Consider the following 24,144-nt stretch of genomic DNA (forward strand, 5'->3'; position numbering starts at 1 on the left):
GGATGGACCAAAAAATGAAAAAGACAAAGGCTTGATTATTGGCCCCTGTGAAGCATCTCTACTTGAGTTTCCTTTATGGAAGCAGGTTTAAATCTATAATGAAATATAATATATATAGTTTCAGTTTCATGATGTTAAGTCAGAATAATAGATTTATTTTTCTAAGAGCCAATAACATTTGACTTGTTCCAAACAACAAAGCACTTTAAAATCTTCAAGTCATTATACATTTTGACTACCTTGTTTCTACAGCTGTCTCTTTTAGAACATTTTTATTCCCACCCACTCAGTGTGCTGTGCTGTGAGCTGCAAGAAGCTAAGAAGAGAGTAAAATGTTTATCTCACAGTCAGTGTGAAAATATTCGAAGACTGCCATCTTTCAGAAGGTAAAAAGCTAAGTAAAAAGCTACTGTACACAAGCCTGCCTTCAATTAAAATTGTTTTGACATTTTGTGTATTATATGTGAATCATATAATTGTGTGTGATGTCTTGTAAGGGTGTGAGGCTGTGTGTGTACTGCGCAGAGGAGTCTGGGAGTTGGCAAGGGATCTGCTTTTGAGAAAATGGCCATATTCCACTTGATCTCTCTGTGCAAGTGGGACAGATTGTGCATGTGCAAAGTAGGTACTTTCCAATGTCTGCTGCAGGCAGTTCTGAAGGGGCTGTCTGTAAACTGAATTGAAAATGGATCTGCCTTTATACAGGCATGGAATGGAGGAGTTCCCTTGACAAGACATTTAGCAGTCCCAGGGTAGATCTTTATGTGTCTTTCCTATGGAAACTTACCCATACTCCTCTTGCTCCCCCTTGTTCTCCACTCTGAGCTTCCTTTTGCTCTTATTAACATTTCTGGCCTTTCTCAAATCGTATTGGCTTGTGCAAAGCTAAGAGAATTTAGTTGACGTAAATATAAATTAAGTAAATCCATAAAAATAATACATATATATTGTTAGAACATTTTGTTTCTTGGTCTTCCTTTATAAAAATAAATGTCCTCAAAAAAGCAGTGATTTTGAGAAGCTGCTCACCTTGTACATAACCAGAAGATTCTTAAGGTTCCAAAATAACATAATTGAGTGATTTCCTGAAGAAAGCACTTTAAAGCAACTATGTACATTTTTACATATTTTGCAACTTGCCGGTTCTCCCCTTCTGTTCAGGTTTGTTGAAAGTCAAGTATCAGACAAGCAGACTGCATTGCTGACGGATGATGACTATTTAAAGGTAAATATTAGGATTTTAGAGATCTATGATATTAAATCTTCCAGATAATTTTAATATTTCTAGTTAAAGAAATGTAATAGTACAGACAAATTACATTTCATTTGAATCTTTCATATCACACACTCAGAAAAGTGACCCTAGACCTGGAATTCATTCTGTGTCTACCCTATCTATATTTATATAAGACATTTGTATTCTGCTTTTCTTAAACTCAAGTAATTTTGTTCTCGCTCTGATAGCTTGCCATGCATAATACTGTGCATGTGGTTCTAATCATTTGCCCTCAAATATTCTTGCCTAAAAAGTGTTCTAGCTGCCTATCTCACAACATTTTCCAGTTAAATTATTAATATGATTTAATATGTGTAAGCACAACTCCACATTGGAGAATTTACTGGAGCAAAGAGTAAAATAACCTATAAACCATTTCTCATGGTTTGATGCTTGAACTTTGCTTGAAATCCTGGTAACAGTGATAAGGTTTTAACTTTTCACAATCTTTACAGTACGTGAAATAACAAACCCAGAGTAAAAACTCCATGTTGAATGAATGGGTATCTGTTCATGTGATGGGCTATTCTCCTATCTTCCTTCCAGCAGCCTCCTCTGGCCCCAGAAAATCCATAAGGGCTCAGAATTTTAAACCCTTTCATGTTTTGGGTGGGCTTCCTTGTGAGCCAGCAACTTCAACAGACCAGTTGCAGATAGGCTGCTGATGTGGGCAACAAGGATTTCCGCTGCAAAGGCTGGTGAGACACCTGCTGGGAGGACTAAGAGGGACTGAAGGAGAAGAAAGCCACAGTAAGCCACTAAGTGGGCAATCAGCTGTTCAGAGTGATGGACAACCCACCCACTGTGGCTTATTCTTAGGGACCTTAGTTTGATGTGCAAACTTGCCTGATATCAGGGTTTCTCTTGCAGCTAGTACTAATTAATTAAAAATTATTTTTTAAATTAAGGATGTGGTGAAAAACATTGTACATGATGAGCAGCTTAAATTAAGCCCTGAAACTTCTTGCTATTATTTATTTAGCAAAGTATTTCTTCTTTCTCAAACAAATATTTCCAAGGCAACTAGCATCATTTTAAGACAAACATGACACAAACTATTAAAATAAAAATCAATAAACCAAGTTAGCAAGCATAAGTGAAAAAACGGTGAGATAGGGCTTTCCTCCTTTCTTTCATAGATTGTCAAAAGAGCACCTCAGTGGGCTTACTTTGATGCAATACAAACCACTCTCCTTTCTATGTATTCTGATTCATTGATCCAGTTTGCATGTAAGGACAGCTAAGAGTATAGGTCAGGGGTCAGCAACGCGCAGCTCCGGAGCCGCATGTGGCTCTTTCATGCCTCTGCTGCGGCTCCCTGTTGCTCAGAATATGCGTCACAACCGCCAATGTGTGACACCCACCTGCACGTGATTTATTGAGCTTTTCGAACCCCAGTAGGCCAACCATGGATAAATCCAAGAAAAGAAAAGTTTCAGAAGAAAACAACATTTAATGGTACGTGGGCAGATTCATTTGCTTTCAGTGCTGACGAGACTAGTTTACCAGTACACTTAATATGTGGTGAGAAATTGGCAAACAACAAAAAGTCGAATGTTGCAAGTCACTTCCAGAATAAACACACAGCCTTTGCTGAAAAATATCTGGATGGAGATGTATAATATCCGGATGTATAAACACTGTCATTTTTTTTATACATGGCATAAAAGTAAAAAACGATATATGCAGTGTTAACTTCATTTTAGATGTCAAAGGGGTTTTGTGGCTCCCGGTGTTTTCTTTTCTGTGGGAAATGGGTCCAAATGGCTGAGTGCTTAAGGTTGCTGACCCCTGGTATAGGTGTTGCCTCACTCAGAGTTTTCCCATGATTTGTCCTCCAGATGATCGTACAAGGCACAGTTAGTTTTTTCAATTACTAGGTTGCTTGTTTTCTCCTTCCTATTCCAGAGTCCTTTCCAAATCTGTTAATACTGACATGTAGAATTGCTGGGGTGTTTTTCATCGGTCTTGCCTCCGTAGCCTGTCAAAATCTATGAATGCTGCATAGTCCTGGATTCACATGTAATGGCGATGTATAGTTAAAACAAACCTGAGTTCGCAACCTGCCAACAAATCACAGGTTCTCCTCCTGGTCTGTTTGTGGTTCACAATCCAAAGTTAAACCATAATTCCAGATTTGCAGGTAACCTAACCCAGAATTCAGCAGCCCATATACTCAGTCATACTCTAGGTTGTTGCTGCATGTGAACCAGGCCTTTGATTTACTTCCTCTTTAGCACAAACCGTTGTTTGCTGCTCCAAATGTAATAATGAGTGATGATTTGCACTGAAGATGAGGTATGTGCATGTGAGGAGGGAGCATGTTAACCAGCTCTCTCTAGTAGGACTTGCTGCTTGGTGAGTAGGCTTAACATTTTACTCTTGCAGCTCTAAAAGATGGTTGTTTCCTCAGAAGTTTCCCACTGAACTTTGTGGAGCTTATTTTCACTAAGCCTCATATTGTAGCTTCATTTGTTGTAATGAGAAATTTAGGAACATTGGAGATTGGATCAACTGTGCTGGTGAAAGTGGACTTCCCTGTCCCTCTAGTTTCCTGAAACACTACGCACAGAATCTGAAGACTGTGCCAACTGTGGTGACGTGTGGTGTGATGGAGAGTCTCTCAAAATTGGGAAGGGGAACCTTTCTCCCATGGAAGCCATTTCCTGGATCCAAGCCTAAAAAATAAATTGGGCTATTGAAGGATAAATGAATGAAAGGTGGAGTGCACATGACAACCAAAGCCATAATGAGTTGGTTGTTTTGTGGAGTACCCACAATAGACAATTGGGATCATTGTGGGTATTTCTTGCTCCTTCCTTCTGGTGGTATTTGAGGGGACATAAGGAAGGAGTCTCTTCTCTCTGACAGCAGCATTCAGATCATTCCCATAGGGCAGTGCATTCAGCTGCTAGCCCTTGAAGTGGGCGTCCCCTGCACATTGCTCCAGATGAGGCTTGAAGCTGAATATCACACTTCAGGGCAGGAGCCTTGTTTGCCTACTGTGAAAAAACAACACCAACAACAAAATTATGCATTGTCTCCGAATATGCTCCTGTCCTGAAAAGCATTGGGGAGAATGGGAGAGATGATCCAACTGCCTGCTCCAGCGGTAGCAGGAAATGAGGATCCTTGATCTGCTTGGTGGCATCATCACTACAGGGAATGCCAGTTCCTGCCTCCTGCCCAAGAGGTCTACTGTCTAACTGCCAGAGGGAAAGCAGATCCTGGCCACACTTGCCAGCAGCTTAAGAGATCTACTGAGGAATGGCTATGCCGTGCTGCCATGGTCAGGGAAAGGTGGTCAGAGTAGCTTTCAAATGCTGCTTGGACAGTTTGAAGGCTACTTTCAGTGGTACTCACCTTGCAGCTGCTTGTCAAGCATGGCAAGGGATCTTTGCTGCTCTTGGCAAGTGATTCACTGGCTGTTAGAGCTCACCCACAGTGAATTGTGTTGTTTGAGTTCAAATGCCACAATAACTCTCCCTGGTAAGAACAATCCTAGAACAGCCTACAGTTACTACAGGGTGATTAGTTTGAAAAAACAAGCCATCCTTGGTAAAGCAGCCTATTTGCATGACATGCTAATCCACCTATTGTTTGAACTATGTCATTGATTACTTGGATTCAAGAAAGCTTGGCTTTGCTAGCTAATCTATTTCTGGTGTGACTATTTCCAAGTTTCTTCACTGTTCCTCTAACCAACAAAAAAAATCTAAGCCAAGTGAAAAAAAATCCACCCTAACTAAAGCAGAATCTTCAAAAAGACTTAAGTCTCCTATGAATTCACATGTTCTGCTGTCTTAGAAGTAAAGGATTAGTTTTTGAAAAATCATGATCCTCCTAAGTCTATGGAGACTTGAGTTCATCTTGATCTGCTAGAAACTTCATCCATGAAAAGACAGAGTAGCAAAAATAGCAGTAAAAATACCAATGATGCAGTGCTGCATTTTTCTAACTTAGATAAGGCTTTCATAACGCTGAATTAAATCTTCCTTCTTTGGGACTTGTCACATTTTATTTCAGAGTTATAACAACCATTGAACTTAATAGAAAAACCTGTCAAAAACAGCCCAGCACCATCACATAGAAGACTATAGCACAAAATTATCTGTCAACGATATTGACTAAATTTAGGGGAACTGACACACTCATGGATTTTCTCTTTAAATCTGTAAGGAGGTGAAAATCTCCAAAGTAAGATTTATGTGATAGGAAGATATAACATCTGATTAGAGAGTTCTGCTAGACCAGAATGAATGTCCTGTTTCCTCAGAACCTTAGCCTCTTCATTTGCGGACTACAAGTATTTTTTGCCAACTTGTTCTAAGTCTTCTGGCTCTGCCAGAGAATTATGTCATTTGTTATACATGGGGAGGCATGAAGGGCTTAACTATCTGTGCACATACTTCATTTGCTAATCTTTCTAGAAATAACTATGAAGCCTGTTCCAAGCAAGAGAAAAAAATCAGCTTCTGAACTGTCAGCTACCAGGAGATAAGCCTTGGTTTCAGATATATTAGCTATATGCAAGGCATAATTTGTTGGAGCTGAGCTAAAATGAAAACAAAATTACTACAAGACGTAGTTTAAATTATGTAAACTGAAATACTAGGAATACAGTCCAGTAGAAATGATTTGGGGTTTATTCATCATTCGTTGTCTCCCTAACAATTTGGCGAATTATTCAGCATGATTTCTTGACGCAACTTTTGCTGCAATATCTAGAGGCATTTGGAATTTTAGTTTTCAGATTTTTAAAACCTGCAGCTTCTTTCTCAGATCCCGTGCATAGAACCTCAGCATCAATGACTCAAACCAGAACAATTGATCTTTACTGTTTTTTACCCAGTTAAAATCCTTCTACTAATTGTTATTTTAAAGCTGATTCCTTAATATGTTTAGAAGCCCCACAGGTAAAAACTGATATCTTCGTTATCTGATGGAGTCAATATATTTAGAAGACATACTTGTTTGGTAAGCTAGGAGACCCCCACTCCCCACCCCCAGGACCAGTCCTTCTCTCCTCTACAATAACTGGACTATTTATGATGAATGATACCATGTTTTATTCATTATAAGGTCTCTGCTGTGTATCAGTGGAAATGTTGTGCTGTTTGTATGCATTTTCTTCACTGTTAAGCAACCTTCCATGATGGATGTCACTATATATTATTACTACTTTGAATTACTTTGGAAAAGAATGCACAACATATTTGATTCCTTACTTTGGTTGGGGATCCATACTAAAGTAACTTTTCAGCAATGCAGCAACTCTGACTCTCCGAACACTCATTAACCTGGTTCAGGTGATTTGAAAGTCCTTGAGAGTAAGTGGCCATAGCTGGCTGTCCTGTTGTCACTCAGCCCACTTTACTCATGCTGATTTTGGATATTTCCTTTTCAGATGAACCAGTCTGAAAACCCATGGACTGTTTTGGGGTTGGGTTGGGTTGGGTTGGGTTATCAATGGGCTGCCATAGTGCCCCAAACCAGAATAGACAACTATTCTCACCCTTGGATCAAATCCAGTGGCTAGCAAATCACAAATCGAGAGAAGTAAAAACTGCAGCAACAGCTGCACAGCCTTGCCACTCCTGGTAATCTTGCCCATTCCACTCGTCCTGGCAGGACTGTCATGGGTTTTCTTTCTTATAGTTGGACTTCATATTGCTGTTTATGTCCCTCGCAAAAAGCATCCCATTCCCCTTCCAAATCTCCCCTCAAATGGACAGAGAAAGGAGTGGGATGCACTTTTGCACTTTCCTGAGGAGCTAGTGTCAGGAAAAAGTGCAAAATGAATTTCAAGGACTATAAAGGGGGGATGTCCGGGAGGTTATCACCATGCAGGGGGCGTAAATCTTACTTCCACATTTTAGTGAGCTAAGATCACTTGCACCTTTGGCTTCCCTTGGCAGAAAAGGAGGGCAAAAATGCTGTCTCAACATTCTCTGAGGCAGTGTTCAAGGTTGGCATCTGCTGTGCTTTGGCAGTAGGTACTACCCAGGATATTACAAAGGGGAAGTGTGCACCTCTTCTGACTTGCATAATGCAAAGAAATACCAAAAAATAAAAAAGCCAACATTTGGGGCACATACATTTTATTTTAAAAATGGGCTTGTTAGCCAATGACAGCCCCTCCAGACTGCTGCCTGGACACTTAGGAAGAGTTGTTATTGGCTGTCAAATAGAAGATCACAAAAGGCAATTTTCAAAAAAGTTTAATAATAAAAAGCTGTAATAAAGCCAAGGAAAAGGGGCTTGCAAATTGCAAATCACATTCAAGAGAGGAAGACAAGCCCATCCTTCCATGGTGTTTCCTGGGATACTGGCTGGAGGACCACAGCGGAGGGGAGTGAACAACCCATGCTGAGCCCAGTTGTCTGTTGAATGCACTCTGGGTCGTTCTCAAAACCACCAAGCCACTGTGACCTATTGCAAACCTGCCCATTGCAAGCCTCTATTTTAGATATCTCTACCTCAGTGAGAACCTAGTTAATTTGGCCCTTCTGCTTATTCTGCTATCAGCTTTTCCCAACCTCTTCCAGCCTCTGCTCCCAACATTCCAGGGCCCACACTTTGGAATGTTAAGGAAAGAGCATCTCTTTGAGACCCGATTTTGCTTGCTAAAATTCTGATGTTAAGATTCTTTCCAATAGGCTGAAAGTGCTAGGCTCATTCTATGATTAAATATAGAATATAGTGGTTCTTTATTGACCGAAGGATAGCACTGGACCAAACTTTAGTAGTTCAGCACACCAGCAAGGGTAAGTTAGATATAAAATAGAAAGTGCCCAGTATTTTCCCCCCTTAAAAACAGCTTCCATTCCTTTTGTTGTTCCTTTAATCAGAGACTGGATCCCTGTGTGCAAGCAGAAGGAGCATCCATGCACACCCTGGGTGGTGGCGTGGCACTTCATTTAACCCCCTACCTTTTAGGTGAGACTTTCAGGGAATGGAAAGAGTTGCATGGATATAAGCCATGGAACTTAAATCCAGGCGAATACTAATAGAGGTCTGGTCACATGGTAGCATTTCTCTGCCTCTCCCATGCCAGTGCAGTTCCTTGTGCATGCACATGCACACACCAGAAGCTGCTTCTGAGTGATATGGGGGACTGCAGCAACGGTGGGGAATACCCACATCTAGTAAGAGGCGTTTTATCCAAGTGAGCATCTACATTAGATACGAGACTTGATAGTTCTTGCAGAACAATTAAGTAAAGCAAAATGCTGTTAGTTTAATAATTCACAAAGCACACTTCAGTGCAACTTAGCTATGATTAACAAAACTCCAGTTCATTAAAATGATGCTTCCATGGATAGCACTAAAATCCAAAATTTGGAATGTTTCCAAGGAAAAATGTATTGGTTTCACTAATATCTGAGGATCCTAATTACTGTCTGATACTTAGATTGGAATTCCTAATGTCTTTGGAATTTATTTTATCTTTTGACACTATTGGTGCATTTTCAAGATTTTTTAAAGAGATTATTGGCATTCCAGCATGACTCTGAAGGCTGCAAGGGCAGAAATCCAGTTGAACTCAGTGGGATTTAAATCTGAGTAGGCATTTATGCAGTTGCATTGTAATTGTACTCTACAGATACTCTGTGACTCTCTCTTGACTGATACAATGAATAATATATCAATATAGGTTTTCTCTTTTATTATTTCAGGAAACAGCACAGGCATTGCTGCAAGATTTGCATACTTACCATGAAAATTTTTACCCAGTTCTCAAATGTCTTCATGCTGTCACATCCTCTCTTCCAAAGTATCCATTAGGCAAACAAGTATGTACATATGTTAAGTGCTGACATCTTGAATTCTTTCAGTGCTGTTGCTTCACTCTGTCTGCAACAGACAGACACAATTAAGTCCCCCCTCCATTAATACTACCCAATAGATTCTATAAATCATGTATTTATATATGTCCATTTTAATAGGTACGTTGACTTCGAAATAAAGATTCGGAGCCATCTAATTGCTCCAGCTGTCTCCTCACAGTGAACAAGGGAATTTGCAATGCAGTTAATGGGGTACGGATAATAAAAGCTACATTTCCTAAGGGAAGGATCTCCAGCTTTTCAGGATACCAGACTCATAGGGGATTTTGTGAAAGGTCATGGGCATTGTCATAATTTAGCTGCCATGATGGGGCAGGGAGGCATTCACAAAATTGTTGCCATAAGGGATGACCAGTCACAAAATACAGTTTTTTACTGAAGGGTAAAAGGCAAGCAACTTGAAACTAGAAGGCAAGTCATTTTCTAAAAACCTGAAGGTGGGTCTGAGCCTCAGAAATCCATTTCACAGAGGAAAACTGTTAAAGCTAAAAGAGAACTGACTTATAGAAGATGAATATGTGGCACAAATAGGGACCGAACCAGTGTGGTGGAGTAGCTGGAATGTTGGGCAGGGACTCAGGAGAGCTGCATCTAGCCCTACTCAGCCATGAAGCTCACTGAGTGACTTTGGGCCAATCACTTATTCTTGGCCTAACCTACCTTGGTGGGTTGTTGTGAGGATAACATGAAAAGGAGGTAAACTTCATGAGCAGCCTTGATTCCCTGCCAGAAAAGTAAAGTAACACACAAAGCAACTTCTGTGAACTCACAATTCTCTTCCTCTTTCAGGATCAGTCTACACTTCCATCCACAACATACAGAGACACATTGACCTGGTTCACTATCATATGGAGCCATCATGAGTTATTTAATTCCCATGGCTCTGAAACATGCGTCAGCCACCATTTCAACTATGCAGGCTTCAGCCCATGCATGCTCACTGCAGTGTGTATACACAGAATGGCAGCCATCCCATATTGCAGAGACTTCAGGTTAATTATTGGGATATGCACACAGGCCCATGGAGCAATTGTTCTGCAGCAATTTAGCACTTTTTGTTGTAAACTAAGAGTGTATATTTTAGTCAGTTCATGTTTGTTAAATGTTCTTTTCCCTTTTGCAGATCAGAGAGCTGTATTGTGCATGTTTGGAGAAAAAAGTGTGGGAAACAGAGGAATATGAGTCAGCCATGCAGCTAGTGAGGTAAACTCCTTTAATTTTCTCTTTCTGTTTTAGATATGCAAGATGCCTTCCTCTACTGTTCAAGAATTGCTAGCAAATGGGGAGCCTTTTTTGTAATTGGCCACATTTCACACAAAATGCTAAGCCACCCTTAGATGTACCCAACAGACAGTCAGGGCTGCTATGGCTTATTCTTCCCCTCCATCTCTCTCAGTTTTCTAGTTTGCTGAATCAGTTCTGTTGTGACGGATGCTGGGATACAAAGTCCCAGACTGGGTAAGATCTGTGTCCCCTCCCACCCTCACATGCCAGTGGAGAGGCAGGGCAGAGAGAATGCAGGCTCCCAGCCAGTGGGAAGGCCAACCAAAAGAGTCAATCCATGGATTCCAAGTGGGACCATCCTCTTGCCTGCTAGGTGCCCCTAGCCCTGCAGACCCCCTACCTAGGGCACAGGAACAGCCCCAGGCAATTGAGCCTGCCTGCTTCAGTGCTGAGCTTGAGTAGGCACAGCCCAGAAGGAAGGTCTTCCCCATCTTTCCTGAGTCATGCAACCTTTTTAGAGGCTCAAAGGGGGCTCTGCTCAAATTATTGGAAGAGGCAATCGACTGGATGAGCACCAGGACTCCTACCAGGAGCCATAATGACTCTCATTGGTCTCGTGGCAAAGAGGGCTCTCCCAGGCAGAGGGACATCCCTTGTGTTGGCTCCTGCAGAAGCAGTTCATGAGGGAGATTTTGTGACGAGTGGTTATGACTGCAGTTATACATCCACAGGGAGCACTGCCACAGCAAATCCCACTGCAGGCCATGATGCAGCCATACACCTAGTTGCTCTCATTCCCCTGTGAGAGACAGTAGAGAGGGGGCTTGCCAGATGGCTGCAGGGACACACTCCAGAGAAAGCCCTCAAGATCCAGCCAAGAGGAAGCTCCAAAATGAAAAAGGCTGAATGAGCAATGGGGGTACAAGGTACATTCTCCACCTTCCTCCTCCTCCTCTGACTCCTTCACCTTCAGGTTCTCCTCCTCCAGATCTTCAAAACCTTTGCACTCCAAGGATGGGAAGCTCGACAATAGGAATAGGCACAAGGACAGAGAAGCCCAGTAACATCTTCTCTGCCTGAGACCTTCCCATAACTGATTGCCAACACCCTTAACATTATCAAGCTGATGGACCATGAGCAGCAGGAAGCTCCTGACTTTGGCTAACCTAAGCAAGGAGAGTGGAAGCGGATTTCAAGCTGCTCACCCCACACCCATCACACATTGGTGAACTTTTATGAGATCATGTACAAGGAACGAATAAGGGCAGCCAAGCCAAGACCAAGACCAAGCCATTGCTACTGCAACAGGTTCTGCCACCTGTAGGAGGATGTCACATAGGAGCTGGCCATACTGAAGGTGAACAATCCAGTGGCAACCCTCACCTCTAGACCCTTTCCTGTCCATGCTGCATGATGAGCACCTAGCAGTTCAGCATAATAGATGGGCCAGTGCTGTCCAAGCAGCAACCATCTCCACCATAGTGGCACACAGAATCGACACAAAAGCCAACAACTTGGGGAAGGACACCCAGGAATTCATGTGGGAAGTTGTCACAGGCACGGCCTTCCTGACAGATTCTTCCCTTGACCCTCTCAAACTTGGAGCAAGAGGTACAATGTCCAGCACTGTGACACGGAGGAATATTTGTTTGTGCAACTGGGTCATGGGTACCAAAATCATCTATGTGGGCATAACATTCAGAAGACAACATTGTTCTACAAGCCCCTAGACAAAGTCCTGCCCAAGCCCAAGGATGAAACAACTATGCCAAATACTCAGAAGAAGAAGACAAAATAATTTCCACTGCATCCAAGTCCTCTTGTCCTTTCAGGCACTCTTTTCCCTTAAACTATGTATGTAGGGAAAAAAATCAATGAGAAAAACCAATTAAATCATACTCATTTTGTATTGTGCAATGTGACATGCCTAGTTTTCAAGTATATAGCAGTCCTATTGAATTCAATGGCACTTCTTCCCAGATAAGGCTGTATAGGATTGCAGGCTCTCCCACCCCCATAATCAATAGTCTTAGGTGACAAGGAAAAAACCCAGATAGTTTGAAAATTATTTCACTGAATATTTTTCTCCCTTTGCAAAAGGGTAGCCAAATATATAGTATACAACATACCCCACTAAGCATTTCAGCAGTTTTTTTATTCTGTATCTGTAATGCTTTTGGACTGTTTTCTTTCAGAATGTTGGCCAAGAATGACTTGGTAGACGTTCTTGAAAAATGTGTGGCAATTCTTGCATCCTGTCCTGAAAAACATCTTGGAAACACTTCAGAGAAACTGAAGGAGTACTTGGGCCGACTTAGAAATCCTGAAGGTATTTACTAACCTATCCATTTGTGTTAGAAATTTAAATTTCATGATTCACACAGAAGAAATCTTCAGCTTGGCAGCTATACTTGATATATAGCTCACTCTTGTAAGAAATGGCTTTTTGAGGAGAAATTGGCAGAGAGGAGGATTCTTGGACTTTTCCTCACCACTGGATGCATAAGGTTTCTCAGATGATATAATGTATAGAGGGGTGGGAGATGATAAGATTGCAGTGAATCCATTTGCAACTTCTTTGCTGACAAGAGCCTCTTTGATCCAGAGGAGGCTTCCATGACGGAAAGGTGGGGAGTAAAGGTATTTTTGCTGATATCCCATTCCCTCTGCAGCCCCCTAATGCATTCTCCCTGGTCAGCTGTAGAGGGGCACTGGGGGCACCCTTTGAACAGTGGGGGAGGTGAGGTGGGGAGCTACAAAAGAAAAGGAGCTTTTCTGAAAACCGCCTCCCTTTCTGTTTCTCCTCTGAATCAGAGTTCTCTGCTAGTGGAAGGGCACGGTTGGATACAATCCTCTCCGTTTACCAGGCTTCTGCAAAAGGTTATCAGCAGGCCCATTCAGTGTTAGGTGAATTATTTCTGCGTCGGAGCTAGCACAGATGTGTAAATAAATGGTTGGTTGTGGAGGGTTTGAAACCAAGGAGATGGATCTTGGGTGGCAAGCATGCAGGTGTAGCAACGTGGCAGCTTCTGCTGCTGTCACTTCTTCATAGGTGTAGCCTAGAAAAGTGACTGCCCTACACACTGTCTCCCCACAGAGAGGCTTTGATGATCTACTGCTTGTAAATAGCGCTGCTAGTGAGGATAAAGCAGACCGTCATCTGCCATATGTTATTCCAGTCAGATTCTACTTTTCACAGCTTCAGCATGGCTAGTATTCATTTTCAGGCTTGTGCTGGCTCCATATCTTACCATCTACTCCATAATTGCTTCTATATTTACAAAGCAGTGAGTCTGTCCAGAGACTCCACTAATGTAGTTTCTGCCCTATACTCATTTATAAAGGTTTTTGCTGATCTGCCACGCACACTGGCAGCCCTCTTAAAATGGCTGCATTTTTTTTACCTAATGGAGAAAAGTGCTACAAATGATGCTATAAATTAATACATTGAAACCTCCAGAATGAAAAAGGCTAAGACAAGTCTAAAGACAAAAGCAGCTTAGCCTTCCTGGGGTAACCTTTTTGGGACCTTGGCATCCTTCCCAGATTATGTGACTGAAACTTTAGTGGTGCCTGTGTGTGTTCTTCAGGGTCAACACTACTGTTTCCTCCTGGATAAATGAAGTCATGTAGTGCAGGCAATCTCAAAAGTGCTTTTAACCCTTGCAAAATAATAAAATATACAGCTTCTACCTGTTACTGAGCACAAGGGCACTGCTAAGGTTTGAGGGAGTCCTGAGCACAGGACTTTCCAGCAGGGGTGCTTGAATAGCACAGACCCATCCCCTCCAGCTTTGCTCCCCCTGCCTTAGCCAACCAGCTTGCACACACATATACACAGCCCAAATTTCTCCCCATTCCACAACATCCTGGCTGCTCTCCTTTGCCAGGCAATGCTGGGGAGGGAGTGCCTTCCCTTCGTTCTTTTTTCAGAACCTCACTGTCATGATGGCACTTGCACACCCCACTCAGCCAAGCAACAGGCACGCCTGCTCCTCCGCCACTGTGTTTTTAAAAGAAAACTGAAGAAGGGCATCCTCTTCCGGGCACTGGTTGGTAAAGGAACGTGAGAGGAGAAGTGCTGCCTGCCCTGTGTGAGTTCTGCCATCCCAGCCCCGCCCGTCGCTGCCTACCAGAGGGTACTGACAAGGGCAGGACACCTTTTTTCCTTCTTAAACTTGAGGGGAGAAAACCCACTTCTGTAATAGTAGATGTACACCCCAGCCACGGGCAGGCGGTGCTGGTGCTGGTCTAAACAGCCTTTCTTCCACCACCCAGCTGTTTAGTAGGGGAAAAACGTTGCATGGAACCTTTCTCATCCCAACATTACCTAGGAAGCTGGAGGAAAGAAATGGTGGGCTGGAATGCTGGGGCTACTATGGTAACTGTTTTTTTCCTTCCTCACCCCTAACTGGTAGCACCTGTGTCACTTTGCTTCAAATTTTTGTGAGTTAAAAAAATAGGTGCAGAACGGATTAACCTTATTTACATTGACCCTTATGGGGAAATTTGATTTGGCTCACGACCAATATGGGTCACGACCAGAGTCTTGGAATGGATTAAGTTCGTGAGCCAAGGTACCACTGTATATCCAATTAAGCAATCTATTAATGCAGTTACTGTAGATAGCTGAATGCAGAGTATGCACAGTTTGACTGTTTTGCCCAAGATTATTTTTTAAATGTGTGTCACAAGTTTATGTATATCAACAACTGAGTTATTTAGCAGTCTGCAGAATTCACTCCCTACATTCTTCAAAGCATTCTTTGTGGTTTTAGTTGCTGTGTTTTTTTACTTGGTGTTTCGAAAGTTATACAAGGGTCTCCGGCTCAATTTGTTAATATCTTTTTTTGTTTACTTTTTTGCTAAGTCTGGTTAGTTCAACATGAAAGTGAACTGTGTCCAAGATTGAACTATGAACACAAGATTAAAAAGTGAATTGAAGCAATGTTGTTCTGGTTGCATGAGACACTTTTTGGCCTATCTAAGAGAATTATGGGAGGTGTTAATTACGCCTTACACAGCCAGTGTGCTGCTCACAAACTAACATCTGCCTTATTATATTGTGGTGTGTGTGGGAATTGGCTGTTCAGAAGGGCAGCAGAACGCCTTCCCTTGCCTGCCAGTTCTACCTTTACAAACCCTTTCCCAGTTCACATTCAGCCAGCTCAGTGGTGACATAAGCCTGACTGGGTGAAAAACCGTCCCAGGAAGTGGATTTGTACCTCCCCAGTGGTTTTTTTCTCCGTGCAGTTCATCAAAGAATGATGTGCAAATGTGAGGACAGGACTATTTTGAGTTGTAAGAAATCTAAGTTCTTAGAATGAAATAGGCAAGCAGCAAACACACGTTTTAAATATATTAAAGAACTTAATGTTGTACCATCATCTTGAAGGTTTAGAGTTATAGAAATAGAATTACAAATATGAGGATATACGAAGAATTTGAGGAGAACCATATTATTCATGCCATCAGCGGGAAGAGGTAGAAATCAGCAAAAATGGATCAAGAAGCTGTAGCTGAGCTCTCGTTTATTTTTGTGTACTTTTAAGTCAGTAAATCTCTACTGGCTTGAGGCAATATGAAATAAGCCTCTTTTTTATCTGAATATTTTGCATATGGGCAGTGGAGGAGGAAGGACAATGAACCAGAAGTGTCTGTGTTTTTAAAAACAATAAATGAAAGCTCTGTGGAAGTCTTTTTAGTTCAGACACTGTGCCCAGTAAGACTTAATATGGGATTAAATAATGCAGAGGGATTTTACGGTTTTCTGCATTTTAACTTTAATTTTTCTCCTCCTCTGAGCAAGTCCTTAATCTGGTCCTGTTTGAATGCAGGAAGCTGATATACCTGAGGGAGGGACGGAAGGCCTTGAAAGTCTTATTGGCTGAGACCCTGACTTGCCTCTCCGTGGCTGGAATGGCTGCATTTCAGTTGCCCAGCCTCAGAACAGCATGGGAAGGAGGTACTATGGGCTGTGGAGAGCAGCGGAAATCGGACAAAACCACAGCCTGTCTCCACCCTCCAGTGGCAGTCAAACTCTATGATCCTGCCCAATGTAATCTGCCTTCCAGATTCTGCATATGTGTTCTCTTTCCCTCTGTGGGCAGCTTGCTCCAAACACAGGTTTTTGTGACTGATTCTGACCCTTCTTCTTATTCCGGCAGCTGAAGCCAGTGATGATCACGAGAAGTCCATATCCTCACTGAAAGAACTTCAAAAGAAGACAGACCTCTATCATCTTCAGAAGGTCAGAGTACTTCAGAGTGGGCTGTTGACTTGTGCAAATATTTTTAATCAATTGACTTGCCAAATTCCAGAGCCTATATAATAAACAGCACTGGAATAAATGTTTAAAAAACAGCCCAGGAGACCAAGCAGGAACACTGCTTAGAGGTGGCCCAGTGTGGGAAAGGGACACGAAGGCTGTTTTCTCTTCCTTGTTTGTTCTTTGCCATGCCTGTTCCTGACAGAATATTCTGCATTACATCATGTTGAAGATAATTATCTGATTTTTTCTGAGAGCAAAGTCTGACTTTTTCTTGACACAAGTTTTTTCCTCCCCCCTCCCACCCCCATGCAAAACGCTGCAAGGCCTGATTAAAATTCATGTTCTTTCTAATTGTTAAACTAGCCACAGTGCTCAGGTTAAGTAAATTCTCTAGAGTGATACAGGTGAGACACATTGTGGCTCCCTTCTTCATACCTCTGCCTTTGACAACCTTGGACCAGTCACTACCCAACCCTACCTCACAGGCTTATTGTGAGGATACAATAGTGGGGAATTTCATGTATTTCATGGCAGTCAAACAGTCATGAATGTCAGGAGTCTCAGTTGACCATGGCCTGCTTTAAAAGTATCTTTCCGTTAGCACTATTGTTGATTGTTGCAAAAGAACAATTGTGCCAGTTAAAGAGAACAATACTGTTTATTCATCACAGCTAACCTACTTTATGAGTTACTATTGATAATTGCCATATGAAGTGTGTGTGTGGAGCTTCATAAAACAAAATCCAAGAATCTGATGAGCATTGCCAAGTGATTTATCACACATAGTTATTTATAAGTCTCTTTTTGTTCTATTCTGCTTTGCTTCGCTTTAGACTCTGCTGGAGATGAAAGACTCAAGAAGGCTTAAGAAACTAACACAATTTGAAATGCTTCGTTTTGAAGTTGTTGACTTTATAGATAGCCTTGTGAAGTAAGCATTGTTTTCTTTTTATTTGTTTCTTTATTTATTACATTTATGTTTTGCTTTTCCCACTACAGGCCACAATGGTCGGCACTATTTTTAACATTTTTTTAACACTGTTGCACAGTTTTGTATAGTAAATTTATGTCAGTTCAACAGCAGACAGACTCATTTGGAATGTGATGAATCATAATTGGTGGAAATACAAATACTGGAAGTATTAAATTGAGACAACCAGTTGAAAATTATGTGTTGAATCCATATTTGGGCATGTACAACTCAGCTAGCAGAAATAGACTTTCCTGTCCCTTCCTCCTACCAGAGTTGCTGGGCTGGTTTGTGATACAGGAAAAAGAGAGAGACCCTCTTTACTTGAGCAGAGGTCAGGATTTCATTTGATTGATCCCCCCCCCCACAACCCCCTTTTTGGCTTTGGCTCTGGTTCATGAAGGATCCACTAGGATAGAAATAGAGCTTTAAGAAGCACATTATTCAAGCAGATGCATTATGCAGTTTTCACAGAAGGGAAGATTGAAAAGACAGGACAAAATAAGTAGAGAATGTAGCAATGGTGCAAGGTAGGAGATTTACTTTCCTAGGGTTTGGGGGGGGAAATGCAGATGCTGATACTGGAACAAAGTCATATTAAAAAAAAAAAGAAATGAGATATATTTAATGATTTTTTCCAAACATGTAGAAAGGGAAAAGCTGACGGGAGCACATTTTGAAAAAAAAAATCTGAAAAACAGGTGGATTTGACAAGCATTGTTAGCTCAGCTGGGTGTTTTTTCTGTCTTCTGACTGTTGACCATTTTCATAAGATGAGGTTGCCACTGGAATTTATGGAGTTTGTTTCAGTCTCCTGAAAAAGGGGGAAGAGCTGGCTTAAAAAACACTATTTAGTTTCTAACCATGTCAGATGATAGCAGAGCACCGTGTGAAATGTACAGATTTCCTGTTTAAGCTTATAAGCAGAAGTTAAGATTACCCCAAGTAAATATCAATCTCTCCCACCCTTTATTCCATGGTGCTTTTTCAGAAATTTCCTTGCTCCTGCAGAGATGCAGACATTGCACGAGGTGATGTATTTCAGTGCAGCAAATACACTCCGGGAGCATTTGAATGCTGCCCCACGGGTTGCTCTTCACACTGCTCTCAATAACCCCTATTTCTATCTGAAGGTAAGCAATCAAGAGCTAGGCAGCTTTCCTGATGGTCTACCTGCATAAGTGCCCTCTGGAACTTACTGTGTTCAGAACTATCCTTGACTGGCTTTGCTCATTGGGTTCAACAGGATGGGCCATGCAGCATCTCATGGCTTGAAGTGCTGCTATGAGATTCTCACAAATTCCATAAGAAACACATGATATTCGTCGCTGTCTTGGTGCAGGACAGCTATAAATATGGTATGTTTCATATGTAGCCATGGGAAAATGATGGGGTGGTGGTTTTTGGATCATCCAAATATCACCAGAAGACTGTTCTTAAGCATACTGATTGTGTCAGTAACATGCTTGTGTGACTTTATGAATAGAGTAATCCAGGCCGATGATCACTGCCCAATTTATACAAATCCTCATTTTTTAAAAGTTCTCCTGCCTAATTTGTCAGTAGAAAGAGTACTCTTGTCTCCTGAGACATTGACAGCAGTAAAGCTATATGAGGTGCTTAAATTATGTGCCAATATGTCCACCCTTATTATTGGTACTTGCTGAAATTCTCTTGTAACAGATCGTTTGGTAAGGCACTTGAATTGCTAAATACAATGATCACTATGTGGCCTAAGCAGAAGGATAGCATTGTAAAACAAAATGTTATTATTGCAAGCAACTTAATTCTACTCACTGTGTTGACTCAATTAGCAGAACATGAATGATCAAGAACCAGGTTTGAAAACTAATTTAAAGTGTGTGTCTGTCTGATCTACACATTTATCTGATTTTAAACAGAATAAGAACTTCGATTAGAAGAGCCAGCTTAGTTTCCAATATAGTTGATAAAAAGCCAAGTCCTAGGCTTGGCATATTTGATAAATTTCTTATGTGCTTTGCACAAATGTTATGGACATCAGTAGCAATCTCTTAGTTGTTCCAGTATACTAGTAGTATTTAATTCTATTTTGGAAGAAATAATTTTTCATAGTATAAGTTCAGTACAGTCTGTTCCTTCATGAATTATAAACTAGGATAAAAGTTCTCATGATAAATATCTGTCTATAAAGAGATGCAGGTGGCAAAAGAACCAGTGTATGACTAACGATATAGGTTTCCTTAGAAGATCTGATCCATCCATTAGCAATGGCAGCCTTACAGATAAGTACTGAAAATGTATCAGTCCTTGAAAAATGTTGTGAGCTTACCCATTCTCTCACATGTGTGGCTGCAGTAGCATGAGTTAGGGAGCATGTTTTCTTTGACTTCACCCTCCTGAATCAGCAGGCACGTCCCCCTGAAGAGCTAATCATGCAGAAAAATACCTTGCCCCCAACTCCCACTTTGTTTTTGGATTCATAGTCACTAACATTTCTGGTGGAGTAGGATAATGTCAGTAAGTGATAGTTAAAGCAAAGACATTGAAATCCTTGGCTTACTGGAAAGAAATGATGTTGTCCAGACCAAAGAGCACACTCCATTATGGGACGTTAACAAGTAAGAAATCAATGTTCGAAAGCGATTTTAGAAAGTCTTACAGCCAAAAATGAATAAGGAACACAATGGCCGGGGTTACAAGCTCATGAAGCCCAAGTTCATGAGCAGCAGCCTCATGGACACTGGTCACATGGTTGTTGTTGACTTGTTGCCAGAGGAAAGATAAACTAGAGTTCTCAGTTTACATGAAAAAATAAATCACAGAAGGAAGTTTACCATGCAAGTAATTGGGCAGTGTTATATGAACACGCCTCAGAAGTATTTCTCTTGTATTTTCTCAGTTTGCATTGGATTATTGTATTAATGCAGAAAGAAGCACCACAATAGGAATCGAAGTTTCCCACGGTGCCAGCTCTGTAAATGGAATACTTTACCAAAATCAAGACTTTCATCCAGTTCCATTGTCTACACCTTCATTAGTGCACAAAGATAGAAGTCTTGTCATTCAAAATCCTTTTCTCTTGGCTCTCCTGGGTGTTCAAAATCCTTTTCTCTTGATTGTCAAGATACACCTCAAGACTCCATTCATGGCTGATTTCATTGTCTGTGAAAGGGGGTTTGAGGCCTGGGGCTGCGCATGTCACAGGCAACTTAGTTGCACTGGTGAGTGAGGGGGGAAAGTGCTCAGGCGCCAGCCCAGAGAACTCCTTCTTTGTCACCTGGATGAACAACAGGGAACAGGACGTGCCTGGAACTTTACATCATGCAGCTCCTTCTGGAACTTGGCTGTGAACATCTGAGCCCTTGTGCTTCTCATGGTAGTCATTTTCCCAGTTTGACTACCAGTCCCAGTGTAGGGTAGGGATGAAAGGGAATTGGTCCAACATATGAGGCACTGTCCCAATAATGGGTAAGGGTTGCTGTTGTGCATGCCGCAGCTCCCTTGAAAGAGAGCTTTGCTGGCCACTGGCAACATGCAGAATTGTCTTGAGGAAACCATGAACAGGGTTGATTGCATATTTCTTCATGTTACTGCCAGGCTGGTATAAAAGCATGGTAGGAAATCTGCTTTTATTCCCCCCATCACCAAAAAAAATCACTAAAGGTATAATTTCTGAAATTGGTTGTATTATGACTGTGATGTTTACAGGAGTCGGAGTTGAGGTGCTGCACATAACAACATGCCTGTGATATCAAGAGACTGGAAAGTGCTATCAGTTAAATCAGAGGTGGGAGGAAAGCTAGACTGATGGAATCAGTCGTATATAAATTAACACACATGGATAATTGTTTTCTTGTTAATATGAAATCTGTTTTCAGAATGAGTCCCTGAAAAGTGACGCTGGATCCATTTCCAATACAGCTCCTGATATTTGTATAGCATACAAGTTGCATCTGGAGTGTGGCAGGTTAATTAACCTTGTCGACTGGCTAGAGGTATGTGAACATGAATCCATTTGACAACTGTTTCTATGCTTTACCAAATACTTACCTGTCTGTGCTCTTTTTTGTTAAGCCTTGTTGGTTCTGACATCTAAATGTGTGTTGTGCAACACTGCAGTGTCCTCTTGGTTCTTTCAGGTGTTCAGCAATTTAGTCAATATGACCTTCTCAGAGCTAGTAAAATCATGTGTCAGTAGCAAAGGCTCCTTCATCAGATGATGAGCACTACTGTGCATCTGTCAAAAGCCATGATAGTATTAAACTGTCACTGCTTCTTTCTGCAAAAACTGTTGAGAAGGAAGCCATATCCCCTTTGTTCACTATGGAGGGAAAGCAGGGCTGGTCTATTTCCTTTGCTTTAATCCTTCTGAAAACTCCAGCCATATCTCAGTACACTTTCTGGAAAGAAAACAGGAAGAAAGCATTTCTTTCCCTTCCTCTGATTCTTTCAGGAAGGAGCAGTAAGGCATGACCAGTGCTTCCCAACTTACAAGACAGAGTCCCCCTTTCCTTTCCTCTCTGTGTCTGAATGGAGATGTGACTTTGCTCCCAATTGAAGTTCTTCAGGTCTAGCCATCCTTCATAGTTCCTTCTTGCAAAAACCTGAGAGCCAGGGAGGAAAGAAACTCCTCTTGGTCAATTTTTTGCTATAAGCTTTAGCAAAACATGGCTAGTTCTTCCTTCAGAAACCCAGCTCGTGAGAACAAAATCACATCTCCTTTCATCCCAAATGAGATGACTTGTCACTCCAGCTGGACTTTTAGTGTCATGTTGCTGCCTACTCTTACGAAGTTGCATCAGTAAAGGAAAACAAAAACCCACCTCTTCTGTTTCCAGATAATTTGTAAACAGGGGAACTGATTTCCTATTTCCTTCCTTTCAGCCTGGGGTCCTCAAACTTTTTCAACAGGGGGCCAGTTGAAAGGTGCCGGTAATGGGCGTGGGCCGCTAAGGCAGTGTAGGTGGGGCGCAGGGGCTGGGGCGTGGGGGGTACGTGCGCAGAGATCATTTTCTCTGAGCAAGTCCAAAACAATCTCCTTGCGAGCAAGCCCGCCCCTGCCTCATGCGTGTGCCCCCCCCCACCCGCACCACCTCTATGGTGGGCCGGATAAATGCGCATGGTGGGCCAGATCTGGCCCATGGGCCATAGTTTGAGGACCCATGCTTTCAGCCTTTGCAGTGGTGGTAGTGACACACTGGTATTGCTTTTTGCAAAGAAGAGGACAACCTGCTGCTCTTGTTTTGCTGTACAACTCCCATTAGCCTGACACAATATAGCCAGTGGTGGGGAATGAAGGAGTTGTAGGCTAAAACATCTGTGAAACCACAAGTTACCCACCCCTGCTATACGGGGAGGGACAGGCAGTTTTTTTCCCTTCCTGTTGGGATTTTGTTGGAGGCAGAAGCAGCAAGGTATTGCTTGCATCTTTTGCAGAAGTCTAGTAAAAGGACAAGAAACCTGCCCTTCTCTCCACAGGATTCCAGAAGGGGAAGAGCCTGTCATGACACAGGTAGTGAATGTGGCAACTAAGCCAAGCCACAGTTTGTCCAGTATGACTACCCATGCTTTAGCGTTGACTCTTATGGTGCATATCTGAACTTGAATAAAGATTAAGGAGTTTTGTTTGGATTTGAAGCCTACCCTAAAGCTATTGATGTTTTCATTAACCAGCAAGCCGTAACAAACCTTAAAGCCCCACCCGTACCTCAATTTGCAGGAGTCTTTTCCTTACTGCTTCATATTTTTATGTGCTGTCTAGCGGTAAGCTCTGCACTGGAAATACTAACCATGACCTTTCTATGAATTTTATTATTTACACAATGCAGTATATTGATATGTTGATATGTTGGCGACATACAGGTATGTGAGGGGATGTCACATGGAGATGGGTAGAGACCTGTTCTCCCCTGAAGAGGAAGGCAGGACACGCTCCAACGGAGCAAAGCTCAGGGAGCCAAGGTTCCATTTGGATGCCAGGAAGCACTTCCTGACAGTCAGGACCCCGGGGGTGTGGAATGGGCTTCCACGAGAGGTCGTTGAGGCCCCATCGGTACGGGTGTTCAAGGATAGGCTGGACGTGCACATGGTGGGCATGTCATGAGCGGAGCCGGCTGGTGCCGGAGGTCAGACTAGATGGCCCGGGGGACCCTTTCTGACTCGCTCTGTTGCTATGTTTCTATGTATATTCAGTATGGCATTTTTCCTTAGGCTTTTTCAACTGTTGTAACAGCAGCAGAAAATCCAAATTCTACAGTCAAGGACCAGATGGATGATGTTACCCAGTATCCTTTTCTAACATAATTTAGTATGTACTTGATACATATAATTTTGTATAGATCAAAAACAGTCGTATCAAACATTTCACAGCATCCTCCTAATTACATAAAAGTAAGCTGATTTAGTATCAGTAAAAACATGTAGAATTTTTATTTAGAATGGGAAGGTCTCTGTATGCATTATATATACACTGCTAAATGTACCAAATTTTCACAGAACTTAAGGCTAATTTTTGCATTGTGCTAATTTTAGTTTGTGGTAACACTTAGTGTAGTACTGGGCAATTTGGGGC

The 24,144-nt window shown here is 41.9% G+C and overlaps 1 protein-coding gene across 2 annotated transcripts in view; it reads left to right on the top strand.

The window, feature by feature from the left end:
* Positions 1-24,144, top strand: part of ORC3 (origin recognition complex subunit 3) — a 62,016-nt gene that overhangs the window by 28,445 nt on the left and 9,427 nt on the right. For both annotated transcript variants that reach the window (XM_044421702.1, XM_044421701.1), the window contains exons 10-19: positions 253-386; positions 1,162-1,225; positions 8,956-9,072; positions 10,250-10,329; positions 12,546-12,679; positions 16,518-16,600; positions 17,455-17,552; positions 18,583-18,724; positions 21,452-21,568; positions 23,784-23,857. In XM_044421702.1, the coding sequence (XP_044277637.1) occupies positions 253-386; positions 1,162-1,225; positions 8,956-9,072; positions 10,250-10,329; positions 12,546-12,679; positions 16,518-16,600; positions 17,455-17,552; positions 18,583-18,724; positions 21,452-21,568; positions 23,784-23,857 (1,043 nt within the window). The remainder of the gene's footprint in view (positions 1-252; positions 387-1,161; positions 1,226-8,955; positions 9,073-10,249; positions 10,330-12,545; positions 12,680-16,517; positions 16,601-17,454; positions 17,553-18,582; positions 18,725-21,451; positions 21,569-23,783; positions 23,858-24,144) is intronic.

Source organism: Varanus komodoensis, unplaced genomic scaffold (assembly GCF_004798865.1).
Source record: "Varanus komodoensis strain SLA01 unplaced genomic scaffold, ASM479886v1 scaffold12, whole genome shotgun sequence".
Taxonomy (NCBI): domain Eukaryota; kingdom Metazoa; phylum Chordata; class Lepidosauria; order Squamata; family Varanidae; genus Varanus; species Varanus komodoensis.